A 24,278-nucleotide genomic window follows, 5' to 3' on the forward strand; every position below is an offset into this window, starting at 1 on the left:
CCTCCTCCTTCTCCTCCTCCTCCTCCCGCCTCGCCCAGCCCGCGGCCGCCATCTTAGGGGCGGGCCGGGGCGTGCGGAAGGGGCCGGGCGGTGGCGGGGCAGGGACGTGGCTGGGGCGCAGCCATGGCGGCGGCGAAGCCCGGGGCTGGTGGAGGTGGCACCGGCACCAACCTCCTCTTCTCCTCCTCCGCCACCGAGTTCAACTTCGCCGTGCCCTTCATCCCCGTCAGCCAGGCCCCGGCCGTGCCGCCGGGCCCCGCTCTGCTGGCAGCGGGTAGGAGGCGGGGGGGGTGAGGGGGGAACGGGGCTGCTCGGTGCCGGCGGGCGGTGTGGGGGCACCGGGGGGGAGAGGGGTCCCTGCGCCTCCTCCTTCTCTTCTTCCTCCTCTTCCTCCTCCTCTGTTCCTTGATGGAGGTCTGTAGGTGGCCTCTAGACGTTAATTATTTTAAATTTTATTGCATCGGTGCGTATCGAGTCCAAGATCCAAGCCTCGGTTTCAACGCTGGCGTATCTTACGTAGGGGAAGTGTTAACGTGTCAGGAAATAAACGGAATATGTCTCTGTAAGCTTAACAAATATTTGCCAAGTGTGGCCTCAAAATGTTCCTTAGATCAGCATTTTCTGGGGGAGAGAGGGAGTAAAAGCATTGGAATATTATTCCTGCTTATTTGAGGTAGCTGATGCCTTTGCTAATGCTGTTTGTTCAGTGCTTATATATGTTTTCTTGCAAATATAAGTTGTTTATTGTCGTAGTTTCTAATGGAAAATCTGGAAGATAACATTGCACGGATAACTCTCATGTGGCAGCTTCTAGAAGACAAGCTAGGGAGAAAATCTGTTGATCAGCTTTCAGTAATGCGGTGTGATTAGCTGCGTGCTCTCCATTTCACTAAAGTTTTGGTTGGATGCAGGTCCACAGGCTTACAGCTGGAGTGAATTTCCGTGCCAAAGGTCTACCGAGGTTATGCCACATCCTGTATTTCTTCAGGAAAGGCCCCCTTCCTGTTAGCTTCTGTGGTCCCTCGCCTTGCCCCTTCATCCAGCCAGCTGGCATAGGGACCTGGCTGCGCAGAGCAGTTTGCATCTTGCATCAGTTTGGAACAGGAAGGAACAAGCCCTGGGGTTTAATCCTAAATTGTAATGGGGATCGGTCTCGGGAATTGTTTGCCATCCAACTGAGAGCTGATGTTTGGAAGCTGGGTGTTAATCTGTTGTATCTCAAAGAGTGCTTTGGGCTGTGCAGTTTGAGGAGAGAAGACATTCTCTGGTTCAAATGCATACGAAGTAGCCAACATCCTTAGTGTGGGATGAGAGGAGCACTGCCAGCCAGGAAATGGACTTCTGCTGCCTGTGATTGTCGGGTGGCAGCCTGCTACCATCTGTGAGGGGTGTACAGGCGGCTGTCACACAGTCACTGCTGAAGAGAGACTGTTCTGTGTAGGAGATGAATACTGCCCCAGATGACAAATCCGTAGAATCACAGGATTTCTTTTTTTCATTTGTATTAAGTGCTTTTTCTGCCGGTCTATGTATATGTTTCAATGTAGATTTTGCAGATTAGAAAAAAAGTAATGTAGAAAGTAACATGCTCTGTCTAAAAGCTGTGTGTGCATGTATATATACAATTGTTGTCAACCCCATTTTCTAGGAAATGGACGGCTTAACTAAATTTCCAAAGCATAGTTGAAATTTAGGTTGTTTGTGAATGTGCATGTGGTAAAGGCCTTGAAAACTCCTCAGCACGTTGCTGTGTTTGTTGTGATCTGACATTGCAGTGAGATAAATTGCCTGCTCCGCGACTGGTTATTTTGGAAAGCGGAGAACTGGCAGTGAGGTATGTGGTTTGCTTCTCTCTGTTCCACAGTGTTTATGAAATATGAAGGGAAGAAGAAACTTCCAATCGTGAAAATAAGACCCTTTATTAAGTACAAATGGCTATTCTGCTTGTAGCTGGGAGGTGATCCAGAGACCTGAATTTATGATGATCGTTGCTTCTAAATGGCTTTAATGTTCTGCACAGGATGGTTCATGTACAGAGATCTGGGGGTATGTTCCTCAAAGCAGCATAAAACACCACAGGTGAAGTAAGAGAAATTGATAGGTACGGGTGATGCTTTCCTGAAATTGATGCCATCTGAGAAGACAGCTAAATAGAAGTTGGTTACAACAGTCCATTTTATTCATGACAGCTGCTGCTTCTCTGGTTAATTAACTAGAACTGCAGCTTCCCAGGGAGACTGCTCTGTGGATTCCTCCCTGCTCCCCTGTCCCCTGCCAGAGCAGTGACAACACTCTTAGGACTTCTGTAAATTGCACTGGTTGCTTGCAGGATGCTGTTCCCTCAGCAGGCAGGCAGCAACACTCACACTGCTCCAGGTCCAACCCAGTTTATTGTGAGAATGTCAAGCCCCTTCCCTTTCCAGGTGCTGCTGGGTCACTGCAGAAAACATCGTCCAGGAGCTGGTTTAAGTCCTTTCTTGTCATGCAAAAGGACAGTCACGGCCTTCCATGATTTTAAACCCTCTCCTGCAATTATGCAGGATAGGGACTTAATTTTCTGCTCCAGAGATTTACCTCTTGTGCCGGTCTAGAGTAGGACTTTTAGACAGAACTGGCATAAGTCTCACTCATCAAATGACTTGGAATGATGAGTTTTGGCCACCTTGCAAAGCAAGTGGGAAACCTTGTGAGAGGTTTGCTGAAGGGTTGGGTGAGAATGGCCTTAATCCATGAAGAACCATAACCAATAGGCACGGTCTGTTTGGGATTTAAGATCTACTTTTGAATTAGATCCTGGAAGTCTTGTGCTTAGTCACTGTTTTCATGGTAAGAGGAAATGAACCAAAGCTGCTTTTGCATTTGATAGCTATAAGGGAGATTGAAAGGGATTTCAGTGCCCTGGAAGCAGGGTTCTTTGCTAAACTGGCTTGCGAAGGTCCTGACTTGAGTCATAGTTTGGCCTCTTATTTCAAACTTTTACTTTTTGTTGCTTTATATGCATGCACTGAATGAGTTTTGTGGTCTGTTTTCAATGTTTTTGAAGACTTAACAGCTTTTGTTTCAAGGTTATGGCACATTTAATCTTCAAGGATATCTAAGACCTGTAGTTCTTCTGGCTTTATGGGGTCCAGTAGAGTTTTGGAAATAGTCGATAACGTTACAGAGCACTTTGCATACGTATGCTGACTGGTTTGAGCCTCTCAGGGCATCTTTTGTGACCTTTTTCTTGTTGTTTTTGCAGACGATTCTGCAGATGTTGGTGAAGAGGACAGCTTCTTGGGTCAGACCACTGCGAGCCCGAATCCACCACAGACTTTCAACTATTTCTCTCAAGTACCTAGCAGCAGCGATCCCTTTGGAAGCATTGGACAGCCGCCCCTAACAACAGTCGCACCGCCTGCTGGAGCACCGGCCTTCTCCAGGCCTCCAACTTCCCTTCCACTGGGGTCTGGGCCACAGGATGGGCAAAACACCTTCTCACCACACGTTCCCAAGTCCCAGGCCTCGTACGGCACACCGCCGACTTCACAGGGGGGAATGGCAGCTTACCAGACTCCTCAGCAGAGCTGTCCCCCACCAAATGTCTCTGCTCTCCCCCACGGCGCGTCTCCGCAGGGCTATAACCCTTACCGCCACACCACCCTGAGCAGCAGAGCGAACCCCTATCTTACTCCACCACAGCTGCAGCAGAGTCCTCCACCAGGCCAAGCTGCTCACCCACCATCCTCTGTACCACCTGTGCAGATGTACCAGACGCCTCCAGGGGCATTGGCGCAGGTAAGGGACTTGTTCCTGACACGGTGGTACCAGAATGTAACAATTTCAGATGCTTTCCTGTCTGAATTGTACCTTAAAGATTCCTCAAACCCACCCCACTCCCCCAAAAGGAAAAAAAAAAAAACAACAACAGAAACACAGGGAAAAAAAAAAGACCAGAAAAGTCTTGAATTATTTCCTATAGCAAAATCTTTTAACTGGAACTAGCCTGGAACTATTGCTTTAGGAAAACATCCCAGCCCTTGAATTGAACGTACCCTGATGCTGTAGGTATATGAGCCTCTGACTTCAGGAACAGAGCCCGGTTAAGTTCTGTTGCTTGTTCCAGTCTGTTACCACACTTTGCTGGTGTTTTATCTGTGCTAGTTCATTGTTTGTGCCTCTGATGTAAATCAGATCATTAAGTTCTCACAAAACATCAGCGGAAAATACCTTTTCAAGCTAATTTTGCTGGTGAAGGCAGTGCTTTTTGTAGTTATGGTCTAATTCACATAATTTTATCAGCAAGCTCTTTGGCACACACCAATCAAGGATTGAGTGTGACGTAAAGCATTAATCTTCATCCTTTACTACCTTCATAATATCATTATTAGAGTAATGTGAATGTGGTAGAGCTGACAAGCTCTCCATAAAACAAGCTGACAAAAATCATTTTTATTTTGCCTGAACTTTCTGGCTGCTGTTGCAAGTAAGGAACAGAAAGATTATATAGTGGCAGTAAACATAGCAAAGGCAGCAAAACCTGAACAACACAGAGTTTAAAAGCATTTCAGTACTTCTTTCTATTGATTTTATGTATTGTTCATTATGTTTGTTTATTTGAATGTATTGACCAAAGCAGTTTTTACTGCTGACATCACTAGCTGTTAATTGTACTGAGATGTTTGTACAATTTGTATGCCATCAGCACTGCATGAACTATGGTCCTTTCAAAATCAGTTATTTGGATCACTGAGGCTACACTGAAGTTTAAAATCTGCATTTCCAGTTCGTTTTGCAGAATGAGAGCAATTACTGAGGGTAGTTCTTGTTAAAATCGATTATTCTTTATGCAAAAATGTTGAATATGTTCTTCTCATTAATCATTGAAACGTAATATGTTTTCTTTGTCAGATCTGGTGGCTGTCAGAAGTAAGGTCAGCCTGAGTTTTGAAAGCATAAGAGAATATTTTAAGTGTCTTTAAGTAAGCAGGGTGCTAGACTGTAGCAGCTTTCAACAGTATGTGTGGGAAGAAAATTCACATCAGTTAATTGGTAACATCTCAGTTTTCAACAATGTAACGGAGTGGACAACTTGTCTGTAACATTTTTTGATTAAAAGATAAAGTTCTTGCAAAATATGTCAGAAATAAAGGCTCAGAATGCCTATCAAAAGGTAAATCAGTTATGTAAAAAAGCACCCGTGTAAGGTTGAGGGGCTAACAATGTATTTTCAGTTTCCACAGCCTCAGTCACAGCTCCCAGCTCCCAGGCCTTCAGGTCCACTGGTCCCAGCACCTCCTGTTCTGCTGCAGAACCAATATGAGCCAGTTCAGCCGCACTGGTTCTACTGCAAGGAGGTGGAGGACAAGCAAGTATGGATGCCATTCAGCATTCTGGATTCTGCAAAACTAGAGGAAGTCTATAATTCTGGTAAGTTAGGAACATTTTAATTGTGTCCTCAGAGGTGAGCGAAAGAAACCAGATGGAAGATACTAACATCACTTGGATATGAAAGAATGACGTGGCAGTAAGGAGTAATGTTAGTATATATCTCAAAGATGTATTTTATGACACTTAGTGTGAATAAATTGTGGCAAATTATCTGTTGCTCGATGCTGTCGGTGTGAAGATGTACATCCCTAATGGATATTGCATTTTCTCATGTACTACTTATCATTTTCTCATTCCTCTTTTGTTAAACTCTGCCAACACTGGAGTAAATATTATGATTTGGGAGTTGTTTAAAGCTTGTGTGTATTTGTGTGTGTGCATCTGTGAACATACAGAGCACGTAGAAGCATTTTAGTAGCTACACATTGATTGTCTGAGATTCTGAAACTTCTCCTCCACAATATAAATATCTGTCTTAATGGCTTATTATCGAGGAAGATTAAAAAGAGTGCGTATGTTAGGATTGTAACTGAGCATGGCTTGTGTGTCACAGTCCAGCCTGATCCTGAGAGCGTGGTCCTGAGCACTGACGGGGGACGCTATGACGTGTACCTGTATGACAGAATGAGGAAAGCTGTCTACTGGGACGAAGAGCCTTCTGAAGTGAGACGGTGCATGTGGTTTTACAAGGGAGACAAGGACAGCCGCTTTATTCCTTACACTGAGGATTTTAGTGATAAGCTAGAGGTTAGTATGACTTTTACATAAACTTCAAGAAGAACTTGGAACTTCAAGAAGAACTTTGGTGTTTGTGACCTTAGAATTACCTCCTTTTGTTTCATTACAATGATTTCCCAAATGTGCTTTCTGGAACATAAGTAAGCGAATTTCAGGAAGTGGAGTGGCTAAAAAAATGCATTTCTCATACGCAGGTCTTGCAGTACTCTTGCCGAAAATCAACTTGTGTAGTGCTTCACCTGTGACGCTTTTGAATAAATAAACTGATGTAAATTATGACCTTAACATTACAGATAATACACAGGGCCAAAAAATAATCTGTCTGAGAAGGCATGCTGATTTCATGTCACTTGTTTTCTGTTGCAGGCAGAATATAAAAGGGCTGTAACTACAAATCAATGGCACCGTCGACTTGAATTTCCAAATGGGGAGACAATTGTTATGCATAATCCCAAGGTAATAGGTTCTGGCAATTGGTTCTCACAGGATTCATCAGGAGTGAATGCACACATGGATGAGAGCGTAAAGTGAATGCGGTGTTAGTCTTGCTTGAAATTTACTTATTTGTTGGTTTAGATTATGTGTGTATTAAAGATGATAATGCTTATAGAAACTGAACTCCTGCTTGCTTCGGTTTTCTGTCACATGATTAAAATAAAGTGCTTGCTGAAATCTAGAAAGAAAAAGGGTGTAGATTAGTTGAAATACTTACTAAGCGTAACTGGCAACAAACAGGAGGCAATTTAAATTACGTTAACCTCAAACAGTCCGTACCAAATGGAAAGTAATTAAAACAAAGAGTTTTCATGTGGAGAAGGGCATTAATCTAACTGTAAGGAAATTAGTTTGCATATCTAAGTCATGAGAAGTCTTCCACTGCAGCTATTTTTAGGCCATGAGAAAGTAGAATAGGAGTTAGACTTGATGATCCTTGTGGGTCCCTTCCAACTCGGGATATTCTGTGATTCTAGAATAACTTTAAAGCTTTTTTTTTTTTTAATACTATAAATGCTCTGCTGATAGTCTCTTGTGATTAAACTGTGGACTTCAGCCTTATTTACTAGTGTTGTTAACTGTTGCCTTATCACAGATACAGTAATAAATGAAACTGCAAATAATAAAAAAAATCAGGGTTGCTCCTACATTATCCACGTGTTAATATAGGTTTAGAAATTTCGTCCAGCAATAGTCCTGGAGAAGAAGTATTTAAACCACATAGTGTCAGACTGTACAGGATCAGCGTAAGTCTTATGAACAGTCATGCTACTGAATTCATCATTTTCTAGTGCTCCCAGGTTATTTCAAGTGTTTTCCTTCCCTGAAAAGCACTGCTCACTTTTTCACCTTGAGATAGAATAATTGTAAATAGTGGTCAGCGTCTTCACAAAAAAATAGTCATCTGCTAAGGAGAAGTGGGCACTGGAGTCCAGGAAAGAGAAGATTGAATGCTGCTTGCCTGAGGAATTAAAATTGTTCAGAATCACTGAGCAGGCCAGCATCTTCAGGTAGTGGTTACTTTAAGTCATGTGGTTGCTTTTCAAAAGAATGAAAATTATCTGCGTAATTTTTGGAGTCTAGTTTAGTAGAAGCTGTATGGAATAGTCCATAGGGTTTTGTAAGACTTCTTTTCATGTGTGCTAACTGAAGAAATCATTTGAGCTTCATATGCAAACTAAGCAATCAAACAGAAAGCATGTTAAACCACACAATGCTTTTAGACTACCAACCCAAATCATATATGTTTTTTGTATTTATAATTGGAAAATGTGTTCTTTTTCAGGTCATAGTTCAGTTCCAGCCTTCTGCCACGCCAGATGAATGGGGCACCTCTCAAGATGGTCAGGCGAGACCAAGGGTAGTAAAACGTGGAATTGATGATGACCACGATGACATTCCTGATGGTATGTGCTTAGTGTGTGGGGGGGTCAGCAGCTTCAGCTGTCAGTTCAGTTCAGAAGCTGGACGGGAGTGGGTGGAGCAGCAATGCACTCTTTGTGCCTAGAGCCTAGAAGTTAAGGTTGCTCCTTCATCTGAGCTGCTTGCGTGAGGTTATTTGGTGGTGTTTTTTGATCAAAGCAGTCTTGTGGGCTGCATGGTTTCCTGACCCTATGCTATGCAATAGGTGTTATGGAGCAAGTAAGGTAGCTTGATTCTAAGCTTCACTGCTGCAGTAAATGTTGGCATTCTGAATTTTTCCTTTCCTCTTTTTCCAGGAGAAATGGCCCAAATTGACCATCTAGTATTTATGGTTCATGGCATAGGTCCCGTATGTGACTTGAGATTTAGAAGTATTGTTGAATGTGGTAAGTTTTTCCTTGTTTAATTGGCAATTTTATTCTTAACTGTTGAAAAGTAGATCTCTTACGCATATAAACATGTCTTCAAAAATATAAATATGACAAGTTTTTTACTGTTAAGTTCAATTTCTGGTAGGTTTTTTTCCCAGTTATTTTCCAAAAGTAGAATTCGTTTAGTCAGACTTACAGCTTTAATTCTTGCTATGAGTTCTTTCAGTGTTAGACTTGCAGAGTAGTGTTTCTTTGTTTTTTTCTTTTTTTTTGTTTAAATATACTCCAGAATGGTTGAATGAATTAAGATGGCTATGTCTGGTCATGAAGTAAAAATGCGTTTTTTGTGATGTTAAATAGAAGCTTACTAAAAAGACAAAAAAAATATATTTCTTTTAGGTATAGAAGTAGCATTTGCAAAAGCTTTTCCGCTTTGTCATTTCCTTCATTTGTATTTTGATTGTTTGTTGAAACTGTGTTGGGCGGGAGAGAATACCTGTAATTGTGTGTTACTTGAATGCTGCTACCACTGGATTTTCATGACTTTGCTTCTCTACAGTTGATGATTTTAGGACTGTTTCTCTGAAGTTGTTACAGACTCACTTCAAGAAATCTTTAGAGGAACGTAAAGTGAGCAGGGTGGAATTCCTCCCAGTTCACTGGCATAGCTCTCTGCATGGAGATGCAACGGGTGTAGACAGGTGAGTACGTTGTTTATTGTCTCAGAGAAGTAAATGGAGAAGTTAATACACTTATTAGGCTAGATGAATAAATGTATGACTGGGTCACAAAAAGAATCACAAATTGTTTTGTAATTGACACTTTGATGTGGAGTATAGGGAAAGCTGGGAAGATGTGGAGTATTTCTAATTTAATATAAACATGAATTCCAACTTGGAAATCATCATGCCTTTCACCCCATTAAGGCCTCTCTTCCCATCTCATGCTTACTTTCCTCTTTAATTTTTGAGTTCTTTTCCACTTCTCTTACCAATCTTTTCCCAAAACTTCCTTATGACAGCAACATTTAAAGAGAGATTATTTCAGGCATCCATTCAGCCTGGAGGGTGGGGGAGAAAAAGGGAGCCATATCTTTCTCAAATATGTCCTGTCAGCAGAGTGCACTGATGTATGAATATGCAATCAGGCCAGAAAGCTATATGCTTTTAAAGATGTCTGTAAAGAACATATCTGTGGTATTTCGACTGCAGCTTTAGAAATTGTTGTTTCAAAAGCTAGCAAAGTACTTACCTGCATTTCTTTAAACGTGTTCATCCTTCTAACGCTTCTGTGTTACTACCAGGAACATTAAGAAAATCACTTTGCCGAGCATTGGACGGCTGCGCCACTTCACCAATGAGACACTCCTCGACATCCTGTTTTACAACAGCCCCACCTACTGTCAGACGATTGTGGATAAAGTAGGGATGGAAATGAACCGTTTGTACGCACTTTTCATGAGTCGCAACCCAGACTTCAAAGGGGGAGTCTCTGTGGCTGGACACAGCTTAGGTAATTATTTAGAAAACTCTTTTAGGATAAAACCAGCATTCCTACAGTAAGGAAAATGGAACCTTTGTTAAGCTGTGACTGTCTTCCAGAATACTGCTAACTAAAAATTAAGCACCACTCAATAGCTATGTTTATAAAGCTTTGTGAGAAGTTCATACTTCCTGGATGCACGTATATTGGTCCCTGCATTAGTTTGCTTCATGAAGACTTAATGTCTAATTTGTGTTTAAAAATTGATGGGTTATCTGGTGTCATGTTAGGTGGGTAACCTCCTTAGTAAAGTAAAGCTATTTATAAGGGTTTGGGCTGGGACTTTTCTTCGAGTTTGGTAATCTAGGATGGTTAAGGAAAGGTAGTTTATACTGCATAAAGCTATTACACATGAGCAGATTTTGTTTGCTTTTTGCTGAGAATGGTCATGTTCCTGTGTGCGTGGATTGATAGTGCATTGATCTCTTGTGATCACTCTATGCATTGCTGTTACCGGTGCATATAAACCCTGCTTTGTACTTAGGGACAGAAAAATCTGTAATTTTTCTTAAAGGAACTTTAATTCCGGTTTCCAGGTTCCTTGGTCTTATTTGACATATTGTCTAACCAGAAGGACTTGGCTTCGTCAGTAAATACTGGGGCTTTCTCTGGTGTTAATGGGACTGTGAAGGATGTGGCTATTCATGATAAACAGGTAACTTGCATGCTAGTCTTTCAAGTCAAATAGATCTGATCCTTTCTTACGTTGTTAGGCTTTATTAGCTGGAATACTGTTGCAGGTTCTGATAGTGCATTTTGACGTGTTAACACTAACGTGCCATTTTGTAAACGTTGTCAGGTATCAATACAAGCTGTTTGCATCTCTCTGAAGTTCCAAGTAGAGCAGTCACGGGATTTGGTCATGAGCATCAGCTTTGACCCTTATGGACATGTAACTTGGTCTTTGCAGTATGTGAACAGTAGGGGAGGCTTGTAAGAAGGAAATTTTATCTGTTGTCAAGCCTGATGCAGTAACCAGTTGTTTGATCATTAAAAATAAATAAATATGTTTGAGCGTTGGAAAGCTCAAGAAACCTTTTGCCTCTCTTAGTAATTTTTAAATATATATTTTGGTGGTCTATTAATGGTAGAAAATCTGTACCCTTCTCTACTAAAAATGAGCGTAAGTTAACAAAGCTTATTTTATAATAACCTTTTTAAGATAAAGTAATTAAATTTGCATTTGTTTGCTGCATATTGGCTTTTCACTGTCCAGTGATGTGACTCTCTTTCTGTGTTGTCCCTTTAAGATGGCTGAAGATACCAGTTCCTTGGGCTCCTCAATTACTACTTCTGGTGATGACCTCTGTGAGCCTGACATAGATGATGATGTTCCTACTTTGCAGAAGACTCTGGAAATGCTTAGTTTATCAGACTATGCAAGCACATTTGAAAAGGAGCGAATTGACATGGAGTCTCTGGTACAGTACTGTTCGGTTGACTTCTGGGGATTGACAGGGTGCAGATGTAGTGGTGTTTGGTGTTTTTGTTTGCTTTTTTTTTTAGTGTACCATCAGGAATGAAAATAGCTGCAAAGGAAAGATAATTAGTGCCTGACATGAAAACTAAATGTTACGTTACTTGGGTTTGTTTGTTTTTCAGTTATTTTATGTCACTGTGTATCGTGGGTTTTTATTTTTTTGTAATTTCTGTAGCTTTATAAAATAACAAATTCGTTTTATAGTGAGGAATATATATTACTAGAAAAGTTATAAAGTATACCTTGTGTGTTTGTATATGTGTGTATATATGTAATTTTTTTTTTTTAAAAGCTGATGTGCACAATTGATGACCTGAAGGAAATGGGGATACCTCTTGGACCAAGGAAGAAAATAGCCAATTTTGTAAAAGACAGAGCAGCCAAGCAGGTAAATATATTTTTCAGGAGTGAAATAAGGAGTTGTTAAGCAAAGGTAACTGACTTTCTCGCTGTGGAGTAGCTTCTCTTCTTTAACACGCTTTTTCTCTTCTTTAACACGTGAAATAGTGTTGGCTTATAAGTTCCATCATGAAAATATTAGAAGGCTTTTGATAACTGTGGGGGAAAAAGTGTTTTTTTTTTTTTTTTTTTTTTTTTTTTTTTTTTCCTGACTGTAAAACCTGTCTCAAAAGGAACAAAAGAAAGCAGCAGCAGAAAAGAAAGCAGTACTGGCTGCCACCCTCCAAACTCAGGAAGCTTCCCAGAAGGCAAAAGAGACAGTTACTTCTATTTCCCCTTCGGAGTCGGGTCAGCAGCACTCAAAGAGGAGGCTCCCATTTGGTGCATCTGTTTCTTCTGTGAACATTGACTATGAGTATTTTGAAGTTGGAACTGGCCAGGTGAGACTACACAAATTGAAATTATTAATCTGAAACAATCTTATTTATTTATCATATATTCTTCTTATTTATTTAAACATGTTGATGACTTTGTGCTACTTAACTCTTGTACAATGATCAAGGGATGTTTATGTAGAACCTTACCCTCTGGTGGGAGGGAGAGCTGGGACCATGGGTTAGATTACTGAAAAACAAAACTACAACGAGAATGTCAGTACAATTGTTATTATTTTTTTAAAAAACTTTCAGCAACAAATGAGCTATAAAAAGAATTCTGTTCCAAAATCAAAAGTCTGTGAATGCCATGACACTGAAGGGCTCTGTGGCTGTATATTTAACATAGTAGCCTAAATCGGTCTATATATGGTGTTATATTTGTTTTACCTCAAAGTTAACTCAGATATCAAGCCTTGAATGCTTCCTGTTCAAATAAACTTTTTAAAAAATATATTTTTAATGTTTTTATAACTATATATTTTGTGGTTAGAGGTTTTAAAGAAAAGCATTGTAATACTATAGTGTACTAATGTACTAGTATGGGGGTGCAGCAGTGCAGCTGAAACCTCCTGGAGGTACTGTGAGCATGTGGTTGATTTAATACACATCTTGTTTTTCCTTCTTAGCTAAGCATGATATTAACTAGCTGGCAGTGCTAAGAAATTATTTGTCTAACTTCTGTCTGGCAGGTTTCGGTAGTTTACAATGCATTGGACTTTGAACCGGATATTTTCTTTGCTCTTGGTTCTCCTATTGGCGTGTTCCTTACTGTGCGAGGACTGGAAAAGATTGATGAAAACTACAGGCTTCCGACCTGCAAGGGTTTCTTCAATATTTATCATCCAGTGAGTAAGAGATTTGACTTTAGCTGATGCAGACAACAATATAGAATACTAAGTTAAAACTTCTCAGCATTATACCCCCTTTCCCCCACGTACATTTCTCAAAAGACTTATCTGGAACATACATTCCAGATATTTGTGATCTTTACAGCAAAAGTGAAATAGTGTTGGCTTCTAAGTTCCATACCTGTAGATATCCTGATGATATTTGTCCTGTTCATTTTGGAGTTTAAACAACATTTTTTTCATTAACTTACAAAATCTTCAAGAAGAGATTGAAAGTGTTTGTGTTTGAGCCATTTACAGGACTTTTCTTAGTTTCTAGATTGATTCTGGGATATGTTTAAAAAAAATAAATCTGTAAATGCATTACATTTTTCCTCTTCTGTCCTGTCCTGTTTAGGAATTAAACAGTGGTAGAATAAGTTGGTTAGAATAAATTCTAAGGTAACTAAATGTCAATCTGTTTCTTAACAGCTGGATCCAGTGGCTTACAGGTTAGAACCAATGATCATTGAAGACTTGGATTTAAAACCAGTTCTTATTCCACATCATAAAGGCAGAAAAAGGCTTCATCTAGGTAAAAAGAAAACTTAATATGACTCTCACTGCTAACTTACTCATTTGATGCATTAGAATATTGCAAAATTTCAAGAGACTGGTGGGTGTTCCTCGATACGTGTCTCCATGATCACTTGTTCTGTTCCCCTTGATTTCTGAAAAAATGAGAATCAGAAACTAAATTTACTATGGTTTTTACCTTGTTCCAAGTCTTTTCAGTATTGGAAATGTTGATGAAAAAGGCAGTCCCATAGCTTGGTGGGCAGAGACTGGGTTTTTATTGCTTGTGAGTACGCATCAGATCAAGATGATTTAAATTTTGCTTACTTACATAAGGAGAGTCAATTTTGCTGTTTATTTGACTGTCACTGCTGCAGAAGTTCAGAGCAATTGTGAGTGCCACCAGTACTGAATGGCACCTAAGCTGCTGCTGACACGTTTACTGAGCTGTGACAGAATTACAGGCTAGAGTTGCCTGGGAGTGTTTCTCAAAATTCACAACTACAGCAAGAGTCATTGGCATCACTTCTGTTCTGCTCTGCTGGAGCTTGGGACTGGTCCCTCTGTACTTCAGTGTAGGATGTCAGTAGGGGTTGTGGGTGGTTGTGTTGAGGGATTGGCTGGGGTGTAGGTAGTGTTATGGACCCTTCAGAACCTGCCTTTGGACTGTTGCCTGTGACGGTGTTAACTCAGTGACCCATACAGTGAGAAATTAATTATGCATTAATTATATTTCATCTAATCTTCTTCAATGGAGTAGAGATGCAAGAAACTCACGTTCACAACGCAGCATGCATGTTTCTCCTAATAATTGGGAAGTTTGTAGAATGGAGTTTAATCATTCTGGTTTTAGTTTAAGAGTTTAAATCCTTCTACTGTGGTGTTCTTTTCAGAGTTGAAAGACTCTCTCTCTCGTATGGGATCTGATCTGAAACAGGGTTTTATCAGTTCTTTGAAGAGTGCCTGGCAGACCCTTAATGAATTTGCACGTGCTCATACATCTTCGACTCAGCTACAAGCAGAACTGGAGAAAGTAGCTAACCAAATTAAAGAGGAAGAAGAAAAGCAGGTGGTAGAAGGTATGTGGGCACATCTCTGGTTTTATAATTTAGTGTTCTCAAATTAGTAGAAACTTGAGTATCCTAGCTCCTGTTTGATACTGATTTTCCTGACTCCATTAAGGAAGCCTATGTGTTTTTGGAGTATTAATATTAAATGTAAGATTCTTTTCCTTTTTCCCTTTTAAAAAAGGAAATATTGCCAGCTTTTATTGAAGAGCTTCAGTTTGTTTAACCTTTCAGCTTTCCAGTAGAAAAGTTTTGATGTGGCAGTTTTCCAGATTAATTGTTTTCTTTCCTCCCAGGGCTATTTAATACAAATAAATATTTGTTTCTGGGATTTATTCTCTTTAGTAATCTTCTGCTGAGTTGTGGGATGAGTTGAGAAGCATTAAGTACATTCTCTAACAAGAGAAAAAATGGCATGGAGGAAAATCTGCATGGGTCAGATATAAAGGCTGTCCCTGGTTATAACAAAAGCAGGCTTCCTGGTTGTGAATTATCCATCAATGTTTAATAATGCTGGCTTTGTCTGTACTTAAAAAGGAAAACCTTCTGGTTGAAGTTGAGGATAGTGATTGACTCTGTGCTAGCGGGTTGTAAATATATATATTTATATAAAATTTCAAAATATTTGTTTGTGGAGTGACTGGATCAGTCTGTGTACAAATAGTGAGGTTTATTTTTTAAATGGTTTAGCTATTCCTTTATGTGGGTTTTCTTCAAACAAATGCTTTAAACTGCCATGAAAGAAATAAGCTTATTGTTCCAGTAGATTTCTGAATTATGGAGTGACATGCTAGTCAGTTAAATTTGTCCTATTGCAAGCACTTGGAAACTATAATAGGGAAAATGAGTGATATTTCTTGATTATAATGAAGCAGGCTGTGGTTGAAAATAGTTGAAATCTTAAAATCTGTAATTGTAGCTGAAAAGATCACTGAAAGTCCAGAACCTCCAAAAGATGAGGATTTTTCAGTGAAGGTTGGAATGCTGAATGGAGGACGTCGCATTGACTATGTTCTGCAAGAAAAACCAATAGAAAGCTTCAATGAATACCTTTTCGCTTTACAGAGTCATTTGTGCTACTGGTAAGAGGAAATGTGTGATTCTATAAATACTACTTCTCTGATGTAATTGTCTGTGTTTAAATGTCAGAAATTATGCCCTAATGCTTTGAGGACATTTTGACAAAAATAGCTGTGTGTTTATACCAGATACGTTTTCAGACTGGTTCCAGGTGTCAGTGTATGCACATGATTTAGGAGAGCTGACTTTTCTGCGTCTTTCTAGTATTTGAAATGTTTGAAAAGATGGCTGTCAAGTTGGACATGAGGTTCTCATTATATGATTGAGACATTCAAGTAAGAAGGCAAACTGGCTGTCCAAGAACGTTGGTGTCAAGATGTCCCACCTAGATGTCACTAGATTAGCTAGTTTCATTTCAAATAAAATCGTGTGTTAGCACAAGATAAAAAAAAAATAAAATAAAATAAAAATCTATAGTTCTGTTTGCAATCAAGACATTTGCATACAAGTCTGTTGAACTTTAAACTTCAAAATATATAGCTTCTATGAACTCTAGATTCTATGAACTCTAGCTTTTCAAAGAAAACTATTTGTGAAGGAATTGTATTAGGCTACAATGCTTTACAAAACTTTACCTCTTCATGTTGAAGTGTAATTGATGCTCTGCTATCAGAGATTAACAAAAGAAAGGAAGAAAAAGGCATGGTGGATCTTCCAGCAAATTTGGATGGTTATCATTTGCCACTTGGATATAGTACTCACTCATATACAGAACAACTTACGGAATAAGAAGCAGATTCTGGTGTCATGTAGTCAGATCTTCAATACATCATTGCCTTATCTGGATTTGGGTTTACTTATTTTTAAGTGAATAAATTTCAAATGGAGAAAGTTGTAATTCCTTTTATAGGAATAGCAGTTACTATTGACCTGCTGTGTTTGCCATTGGGCAGTCAGTTGTCTTTTTTTTTTTTTTTTTTTTTTTTAATTGGTATGTTGTCTTAAGTATTCTATTACTGCCATAAAATTAAGCACGCATGAACATACACAAGATGGGAAATGGTAGAACAAGGGGTATGCAAACAGTATTTGGCAATGTGACAACGCACCTTTATATGTAATAACCTTGGATATCAGTTGCTGACCTATGCAAAATGATACTGGTGAAGGGGGACTGACTTTTTTTTTGTCTTTAAGTAAACAAAACACTTCTATCTTTCAGTCTTTCTGAGTTGAGCAGGTGCTGTACAAGTGGTGCTCTTAATTTTTGTTTATTATTATTACTTTAAGGTATTTATTTCCAATAGCTAATAATTTTTAGAGGTAGTCATTATTTCAGAGGATAAAATACAGAATTTGAAGGCATTACCTGCAGGGGCTTATTAAGGTCAGTATCAAGGCTGCAGTGCTGTTGAGCACTGTGCAGAGCTCCCTGAGCAGTTGGTGACCCAGTGGTGGCAGTGCTGTCTCACAGGTGGAGTTGAAGGAATTGGAGCTTTATTCCACCAGGTGGCAGACAATCAATTCCAGGTTTTAAAAACTGGCTCCCCATTTTCTTCTGTTTTCCCCTTTAACTCATGACCCAAATTTGTGTTTTTTAATTTGTTTTGAGGAGGGTGATGATGATTTGTTCACTCGTTTTCATGCTTGTTTCATGCTCACTTGTTTTCATGGTTGTTTAATAGCAGAGACAATCAAGAAATGTGGCTGCCATATCCAGATTCAACTATGGAAAATGTCTGTAGACCCCTAGCTTGCATGTTGAATTCTGTATTTTTTTCTCTGTGAATGATATTCTTCATATTTGGAGGATCGCAGTTATGACGATCTAAATTTTCTTTGCTGTCTCCCTACATAATTTCTTTTAAAAGCAATGAGATGTTATTCATAGAATCAGAGAATGGCTTGGGTTGGAAGGGACCCTGAAGATCATCTAGTTCTAAGCCCCTCTGCCATTTTTGATGCCAGAATTTATTATTTGATATTTTTATAGGCTGTAGTAAATATCCACAGTCTAGTTATGTTTATTTAATATATCTTCTTTACAAGAAGGTGTCAGCCAGTTAGGAGAGAAATAGTAGAATTTTGCTGATAGAAAGCTACATTTTGACACTGGAGTGATAGATGCAGTGGACTAAGAAAAATAGGAAAGTTTTGACAAGCTGATGGAATATATTCAGGAGCCCATGGCAGACAAACAGTGATATGATATTTGAGACAAGTGAGTGTATAGAGAGGGGAATTTCAAGTTCCAGCCTAATAAATGTTAGGGAGGATAAGGTGGGGGAAAATGTCTTAGTAAAAGGTAAACACGTAGACTAGGGATAACAGGAGAGATGATATAAAACAGAGGAAGAATTGTGGTTCAAAAAGGGAGTTGGTAGAGCTAAGGCCATGTCCCAAAAGAAAGGGACAAGGGTGATAGTTAATTCAGACAGTTTAGGGAGCTGGGGTGGGATGAAGTATGCTTTACAAGACTTAGAATATGGGCTGTACCAAATTAACCTTTTTTTTTTTTTTTTTTTTTTTTTTTTAATACTCCATAGGGCATCTGAAGACACTGCCTTGCTGTTCCTCAAAGAAATATACAGGACTATGAATATCAATCCTGAGCAGCCACAACATTGATGTATGGGTGCATGAATTTGTAAGTTTGTTCTAATATGACTTAAATTCTTACTTCAAAGTCAACGGCAGCTAAGATCTGTTTACTTTCCCCTTTTCCTCTGAAGTTTAAATTATGAAGCAGTTAACTGCAAAGTGTGTGATTTTGATTTGGAAAAAAAAATATATATTTTTAAATGCAGGGGAAGTCTTAGAGTACTCCCTTCCCTTCCGTTGCCAAAAGGTATTTGATACAGTTCTTGGTATGATGTGATAGTTGCCAGTACAACTCTAAAATATGATCTGTTTCTTCCTTAGTCTAGTTGTTCAGCAAATGTTTGAGTATAGGAAACCTTGGTGATAGTGGATATGATAAAATTTCACTTATAGTGCAGTAGATTGAAGAGCACTAAGAGTGTTCCAGTGTTGCAATATGCAATTGTAATATTGGTTGACCAACTGCTCACATGTATGCCAGGGAAAAAGTCACTTCTCACCTAAGAAGCTGTTAAAATTGATATTGATAAACTAATGAATGAGACCTTTACTGATATCCTTTTATGCTTATATAGCTAAGAATTTCAGCAGAACAAATGAAATGTGGTAGCATGGAATTTGGTTCACTTTGAAATAAAATTAAATGCACCGTATAATTGAGCGTCTTAAATGTGAAATATACTTGCAGGTAGTTTTATTTTAAGCTGCGTGTTTCCTAGCTAAGGATCTGTGCTGTACCACTTTGCATCGCTGGATGTGGTAGAGAATGTGATGCCTTTTTGGAATTGTATAACAAGATAGTTTCTGATGTATTTCTCCATTTTTCAGAAGAATTGATGGTGTCAAGGTACATAAATACCTGACATGAAGAGAAATACTTTTCAGAGGAATAATCTAGATAACTTTACTATGTCGTGTTAGTAGTCTTCTAGTCTTCAGAATGCTTCTGATAGTCAGGTGATGGCATCTTTTTTTTTAATGAAGTGTTGTAGCTGATCAAGTGCATTATTTTTATTTAATGTGTCTAAATAGTAAGAAGAAGACACCAGCAGCACACTTTTGACAATAGTGCATCAGTTATCACAATGGCTTTTGCAGAATCTCAAGTCATAGCTGTGCAATTTTTCTTTGCTTTTGTTTCTTTATGACAGCTTAGGGTGAAATTATATGGAACTCGCTGATACAGAAATAATGTTCTATCTCAGTTGGGGGGCATGGGACGTAGTAATTCATCACTACAAAACCAGAAGTGGATATGTTGCTTAGCTTCAGCAGACACTGGGATAATTGTATTTTCGAGAACTCCACAGTTTAGCAGGATGTCACACGACAAAGCACAGTCAAGGATGTCTGTGCAGCTGTAATACCATTAGGAATCACTCAGAACTTTTCTTAGCCCTTGGTTGAATGCTAGCCTCAAATGCTGTACAATCAGATCCCAGACATTTAAATGGGAGGGCATCTAGGGCCCCCTGAGATGCATGTAATGAAAAGTAGTATCTTGGGAAGGCTGTGCGCTACAAGACGCCTTTTTGTGAGGCGTCTCACAAAAGGCCTTGTGAGCCTTTTTTACATAAGGAGAAACAGCTCCGCATCCATTGTATAAAATATTCCTGTGTAAGTATTCTGCAGTAGGAAAAAAGGAAAATTGCAATCAGGAAAATTGCAACCTGTGCAATCAGGTGGGGGCTGGCCTCCTTCACGTGAAGGATGAATTTTGTAAGCAAAAAGAGGAGGTAGGGGACCAGATCTCATGTACAGCATCTGTCGCACAGTATGTTTGTGTAGTCTTCTGTCCTGGGATGTCTTTTTTTCTTGAAATCGGTTGGTATCTCTTGACTCTTAATTAAGTCAAGTCAGTAGTGTTTTCTATCTCAGTTAAAATTATGTATGAGAAGAAGCAGTTGCACTGGCAGTTGGTGAGTAGCCACCAGTATTTATTTGCTTCTACTCACTGATAAAATAGTCCTAGAGGTATTTTACCTGTTTGTGGGGTGAGGTAGGGTGGAATACAGCAGCATATTAAAGCTTTGAAGTATAAACTAAGTACTTTTATCTCTGAATACGGCAGGATAACTTAGAACCATAAGTTAAGAATCTAACAGCTTATTGAAATGAACAGTGAATGATATCCTATGAGCAGCTGTAAGCTCTTTCTCTTTATAAGTTTAATTGCCTGTTTGTGTACACAAAAAGTAGACTTCAGGAAATTTTTGTTTAAAAACTGATCAAAAAGGATGATGGATTTTTTTTTGATCTTTTAAACTTCTCTTGAAATTGAATGTTGGCATATTTTATTTTATTAGTATGACTACAGAAATTCAAAATTTGGTATTTTCACATTCCTCTTATGTACATGTTCTATTTTCTCTACACAGCCATACCTGTTGGTCTGACAGATCTGCTGAAAAACATTTCGAAGAATGTCTAGTATTTTCATAGTCAGAGGTGACAGGATAAGCACCAGACTCTTTTCCTGGAGTCCAGAAGTCGCTCGGATTCTGCCTTCCTGTGTCACTTCAAGCAAACTTCTGAAAAGATCAGCACCGTCATTGGAGAGACGGATGAAATGACACGATTTTGATCTTATCAGTTTAATTGTACAGTTGCCAAATATAAAGTGATCATTGAAGAGGTTCTTTGGCATGCAAATCATTACTTCTCTCCTTCCTTCTATCTCAGCTGGCTGTCAAACGTGCTTTGTCTATCAAGGCAGCATGTCCTTATTAAAAAGGACTAGTTGAGAAACAGCAATAATCTGCTTTTCTTGACATGTTTGTTGGTCCACCTTTTAATAATGAAATGTGAACTGTAGTTATAACCATCTTTAACACAGATGACACAAAGCTGTTCCTATTTACTGAAAACTAGCAACCAGAATCATTTTCTTACTATTGTAAGTGTTACGGAGATTTTATAAAGACCTTTTTAAGCCTCTGTTATGAGTTTTATTATTTTTAAAGTAGAAATGAATCTTTGATTTTGAAAAAGTTAGAAGTTTGTTACAGCTAGTTCAGTGTTCACACTTCCTGAAATGAGCAATTTAAAATAACATTTTGGTCTAGTAATTAATGTAATTTTAGTGAAACTAGGCTGCAGCTGTGAGAAATAAAATACTTACCTTGACCTTGCGGAGTTTAATATCTCAAAATAGTAAATGTAAATACAGGAATCTGAAGCTTGCAGGTGCTAGATAACAATCTAGGTTGAGAGCATCAGTCCAGGCTTATTTGTCATGTAATGAAGTTGAGATGAGTTGGGTAGCGTGAAATCCTTTGAATTTGTGTCTCTGAATACTGAGCTTCTGTAGCTTTCTTCTAGCTTCAACTTACGTGCAAATTGTGGCTTTTCATAATATTAATGACTTAACCTTACTACTGACTACTTGCTTCTGTAATTGCAGTAAATGCATTTTGAAATGCAGTATTTTTTTCATAGTATATGTAAAATACACATTCTTGTGTATATATTTTGGTTATTATAATTAAAAATACCTTACCTCCCATGGCTCTTTACAGCAAAGTTTTGTATTTCATCACAGAGTAGGCTGGAAGGGACCTCTGGAGAGGTTCCTTAGTCCAACTCCCCTGCTCAAAGCTGGGTCAGCTTAAATAAACTAGGGGCCTTGTTCAAAGACGGCGATTCATCACCTCTCTTGGCCCTATTCTTATGTTTACTGCTATTGCTCTTTTTTTCTAATATATAATTGTGATTTCCCAAGTGGAGCTTGTCTGTTGCTTTTTGTGTTTTTGTTGTGCATCTCTAAGAAGTCTGTCCGTCTTCCCTCTATCCTCACATGAGATAGTTGAGGACGAAAATGTGATTTTTCCTGTTTGGCTTCTCAAGCCTTTCCTTGACATCTCCTTTCATGCAGTGTGCTGTGGCCCTGTGGTCGTCTTGGTGTTCTCACTGGACTTGCTTTAGTTTGTCAAAGTCTGTCTTGCTCTGTGAAGCAAGTTTGTTAAAGAAAGATTTTTTTTTTTTTAATTTAATAACATGTTTGTGTCTTTGTAGACCTTTAAAGACCAAGTTTTGTGAGCCTCACAATTCGCTTTGTTAGATAGAATTGAAATAATATATTAAAAAAAATGCAACAAACCCTCCAGCAAACAAAAACAAAACAGTGGCCTCATTTTCATCTTAGGTATCATGAGGATGGATTTTTCAACTCTGTGTAACACTAAACAATCTGATGAATTACATAGCTCTGAAATATGGGCTTACATAGCTCTGAAAGTGCCTTACTCACTCCGTTATATTACTCTGAAGCTGATGGGCTGTGATACAGTAAAATTTTAATAAATGTGTGAGAACTGTTGCAAAGGACCCTGGCTGGTGAGGAGCATGCTTTGCAATGGAAGAACGCACAGGGGCAAGTTGCAAGTGAGTGAGGACCAGCTAGAGCAGAGAAACATTCTTGGGAAGGTAGCATTAGAATTGGTTCTAGTTTTGTAAATAAAAATTTGACTGCAACTGCAGGAGCTAGCAGTTCTTGAATCTAAAAGCAGATGCCTATGTAACCAATGATAATGTAAAACAATGAAAAACGTTTCCAATTTCTTTTTTCTTTTTCGAAAGGGTGATTTTAAATCTACTACAGATGCATCTATTCCTTCATCAGCAGAAATCCTGTGAGTGTGCTGCACCAACTTACTAGGCAGACCCTGCACAGCACATATTTTTCTAAATACAAGTTGTAGGTCTTGTAACCCATAACTGTGTAGGCACCACTAATTAAGCTTATTAGCTATGTAATCTATCAGCAAAAAATTCAACGTTTCTTTGATACACTTTAATCAGTTCTGAGGTGATCCCAGGGCTAATATTATTTTTTTTTCTTAAACAATTAATTCTCATAACATTATAACAGAGAATGCATGCGGAACAAAAGTTTATGGATGACTTGCCCAAAGCCACGGAAGTGAAAGGCACACTATACAGTGTGAAGAATAAATCGGGGTGAAAAAAGATAAAAAGGGAAAGCTATTCAGTTTTCAGTGAAAGGTCCCATCTTGTTGGTCCTCCATGCATACGCATGCAGGCTCTGATACGGTCAAGTTCTCCATTGAGGTCTTACATGGAGAATTAATTTTCACGGGGAAATGTTTATAAATGAATGCTAAGGTAAAACTGGGAGCCTCTCCAAGAAATCCAACACAACTCCAAAAGATTCCCAGTTGTATGAAACAAGATCTTTCACTGAAAACAAGTTCCTTTGGAAAAGCCTTGTGGCCAGCTCAAGCAAAGAGCTCGCTCCTGCCCCTCAGCACCTCTTGCCTCTGCTGGCACTGAATGTTTCTTTCCTCTGGAAACCTCTCCTAGCACATCTCTGTAAAGAACGACAGGCAAATAATTTCTGCTTGTGCCATGTGACGTTTTGCGTGGTGTTGAAGTTTCTCAGTAGCTGCTGCTAGTGTTGTCCTGATCCTTTTTTCCCGTGAATGTTATATTAATATTTATAACTGTGTCTGCAGTATGACAAACGTGTTACAAATTCTGTCTAAAATGATGCTTTCATAATAATGTTCTCTTTGATTCCTCCCCATATGTTACTTTTTTTTTCGTGTTACGAATAATAAAATCTAGCCTTTTGTTTTTCCTTACTAACAATCAGCAGTTAGTGCCAGTGACAAGGTGTTAGTCTGGGGAGACTGGGTGTTCAAATGTAACAGGAATGAGCATTCAAGAGCAGCCCTCTGCAGTGCTGCATTTCTCAGACCAAGCAAATTAACCTCAGACTTTATTTATTTTTTATCATCACTTTGAATTAGGCTATGTTCACCAAATGCTAAATAAAGAATATCAAATGAATTCATTTTTAATACTGAGAAATACTGTTTCAAATGTGTTCCAATTTTAATACTCAAAAGACTTCTTGCCATATTTACATTTAAGTGAAACTGTGTAAGTCATTTACAGACTACTTTGACTGA

The 24,278-nt window shown here is 38.9% G+C and overlaps 1 protein-coding gene across 2 annotated transcripts; it reads left to right on the top strand.

Moving 5' to 3' along the window:
* Positions 1-45: 45 nt before the first annotated feature.
* SEC23IP (SEC23 interacting protein) lies at positions 46-21,850 on the top strand. 2 transcript variants are annotated; one of them, XM_038180907.2, is made up of 19 exons: positions 46-274; positions 3,242-3,777; positions 5,214-5,409; positions 5,924-6,117; positions 6,475-6,564; positions 7,889-8,009; positions 8,322-8,411; positions 8,956-9,097; positions 9,700-9,908; positions 10,475-10,593; positions 11,189-11,359; positions 11,711-11,806; positions 12,051-12,257; positions 12,944-13,099; positions 13,574-13,676; positions 14,551-14,736; positions 15,644-15,806; positions 18,291-18,391; positions 20,724-21,850. In XM_038180907.2, exons 1-18 carry the CDS (start codon positions 124-126, stop codon positions 18,370-18,372), a joined length of 3,012 nt encoding a protein of 1,003 aa, XP_038036835.2. In that variant the 5' UTR covers positions 46-123; the 3' UTR covers positions 18,373-18,391; positions 20,724-21,850. The 2 variants fall into 2 exon arrangements, with proteins under 2 accessions (XP_038036835.2, XP_038036837.2); XM_038180909.2 differs by having other exon boundaries at positions 5,223-5,409.
* Positions 21,851-24,278: the final 2,428 nt, after the last annotated feature.

The sequence above is a fragment of the Anas platyrhynchos genome, chromosome 6 (assembly GCF_047663525.1).
Source record: "Anas platyrhynchos isolate ZD024472 breed Pekin duck chromosome 6, IASCAAS_PekinDuck_T2T, whole genome shotgun sequence".
Classification (NCBI taxonomy): Eukaryota; Metazoa; Chordata; class Aves; order Anseriformes; family Anatidae; genus Anas; species Anas platyrhynchos.

Excerpts from the sequence above, each read along its gene's own strand:
- SEC23IP (XM_038180907.2), top strand. The coding sequence starts at position 124 with ATGGCGGCGGCGAAGCCCGGGGCTGGTGGAGGTGGCACCGGCACCAAC. Across the intron at positions 6,118-6,474 it reads ATTTTAGTGATAAGCTAGAG|GCAGAATATAAAAGGGCTGT; the intron begins GTTAGTATGACT and ends TTTCTGTTGCAG. Across the intron at positions 12,258-12,943 it reads TTGAAGTTGGAACTGGCCAG|GTTTCGGTAGTTTACAATGC; the intron begins GTGAGACTACAC and ends TCTGTCTGGCAG.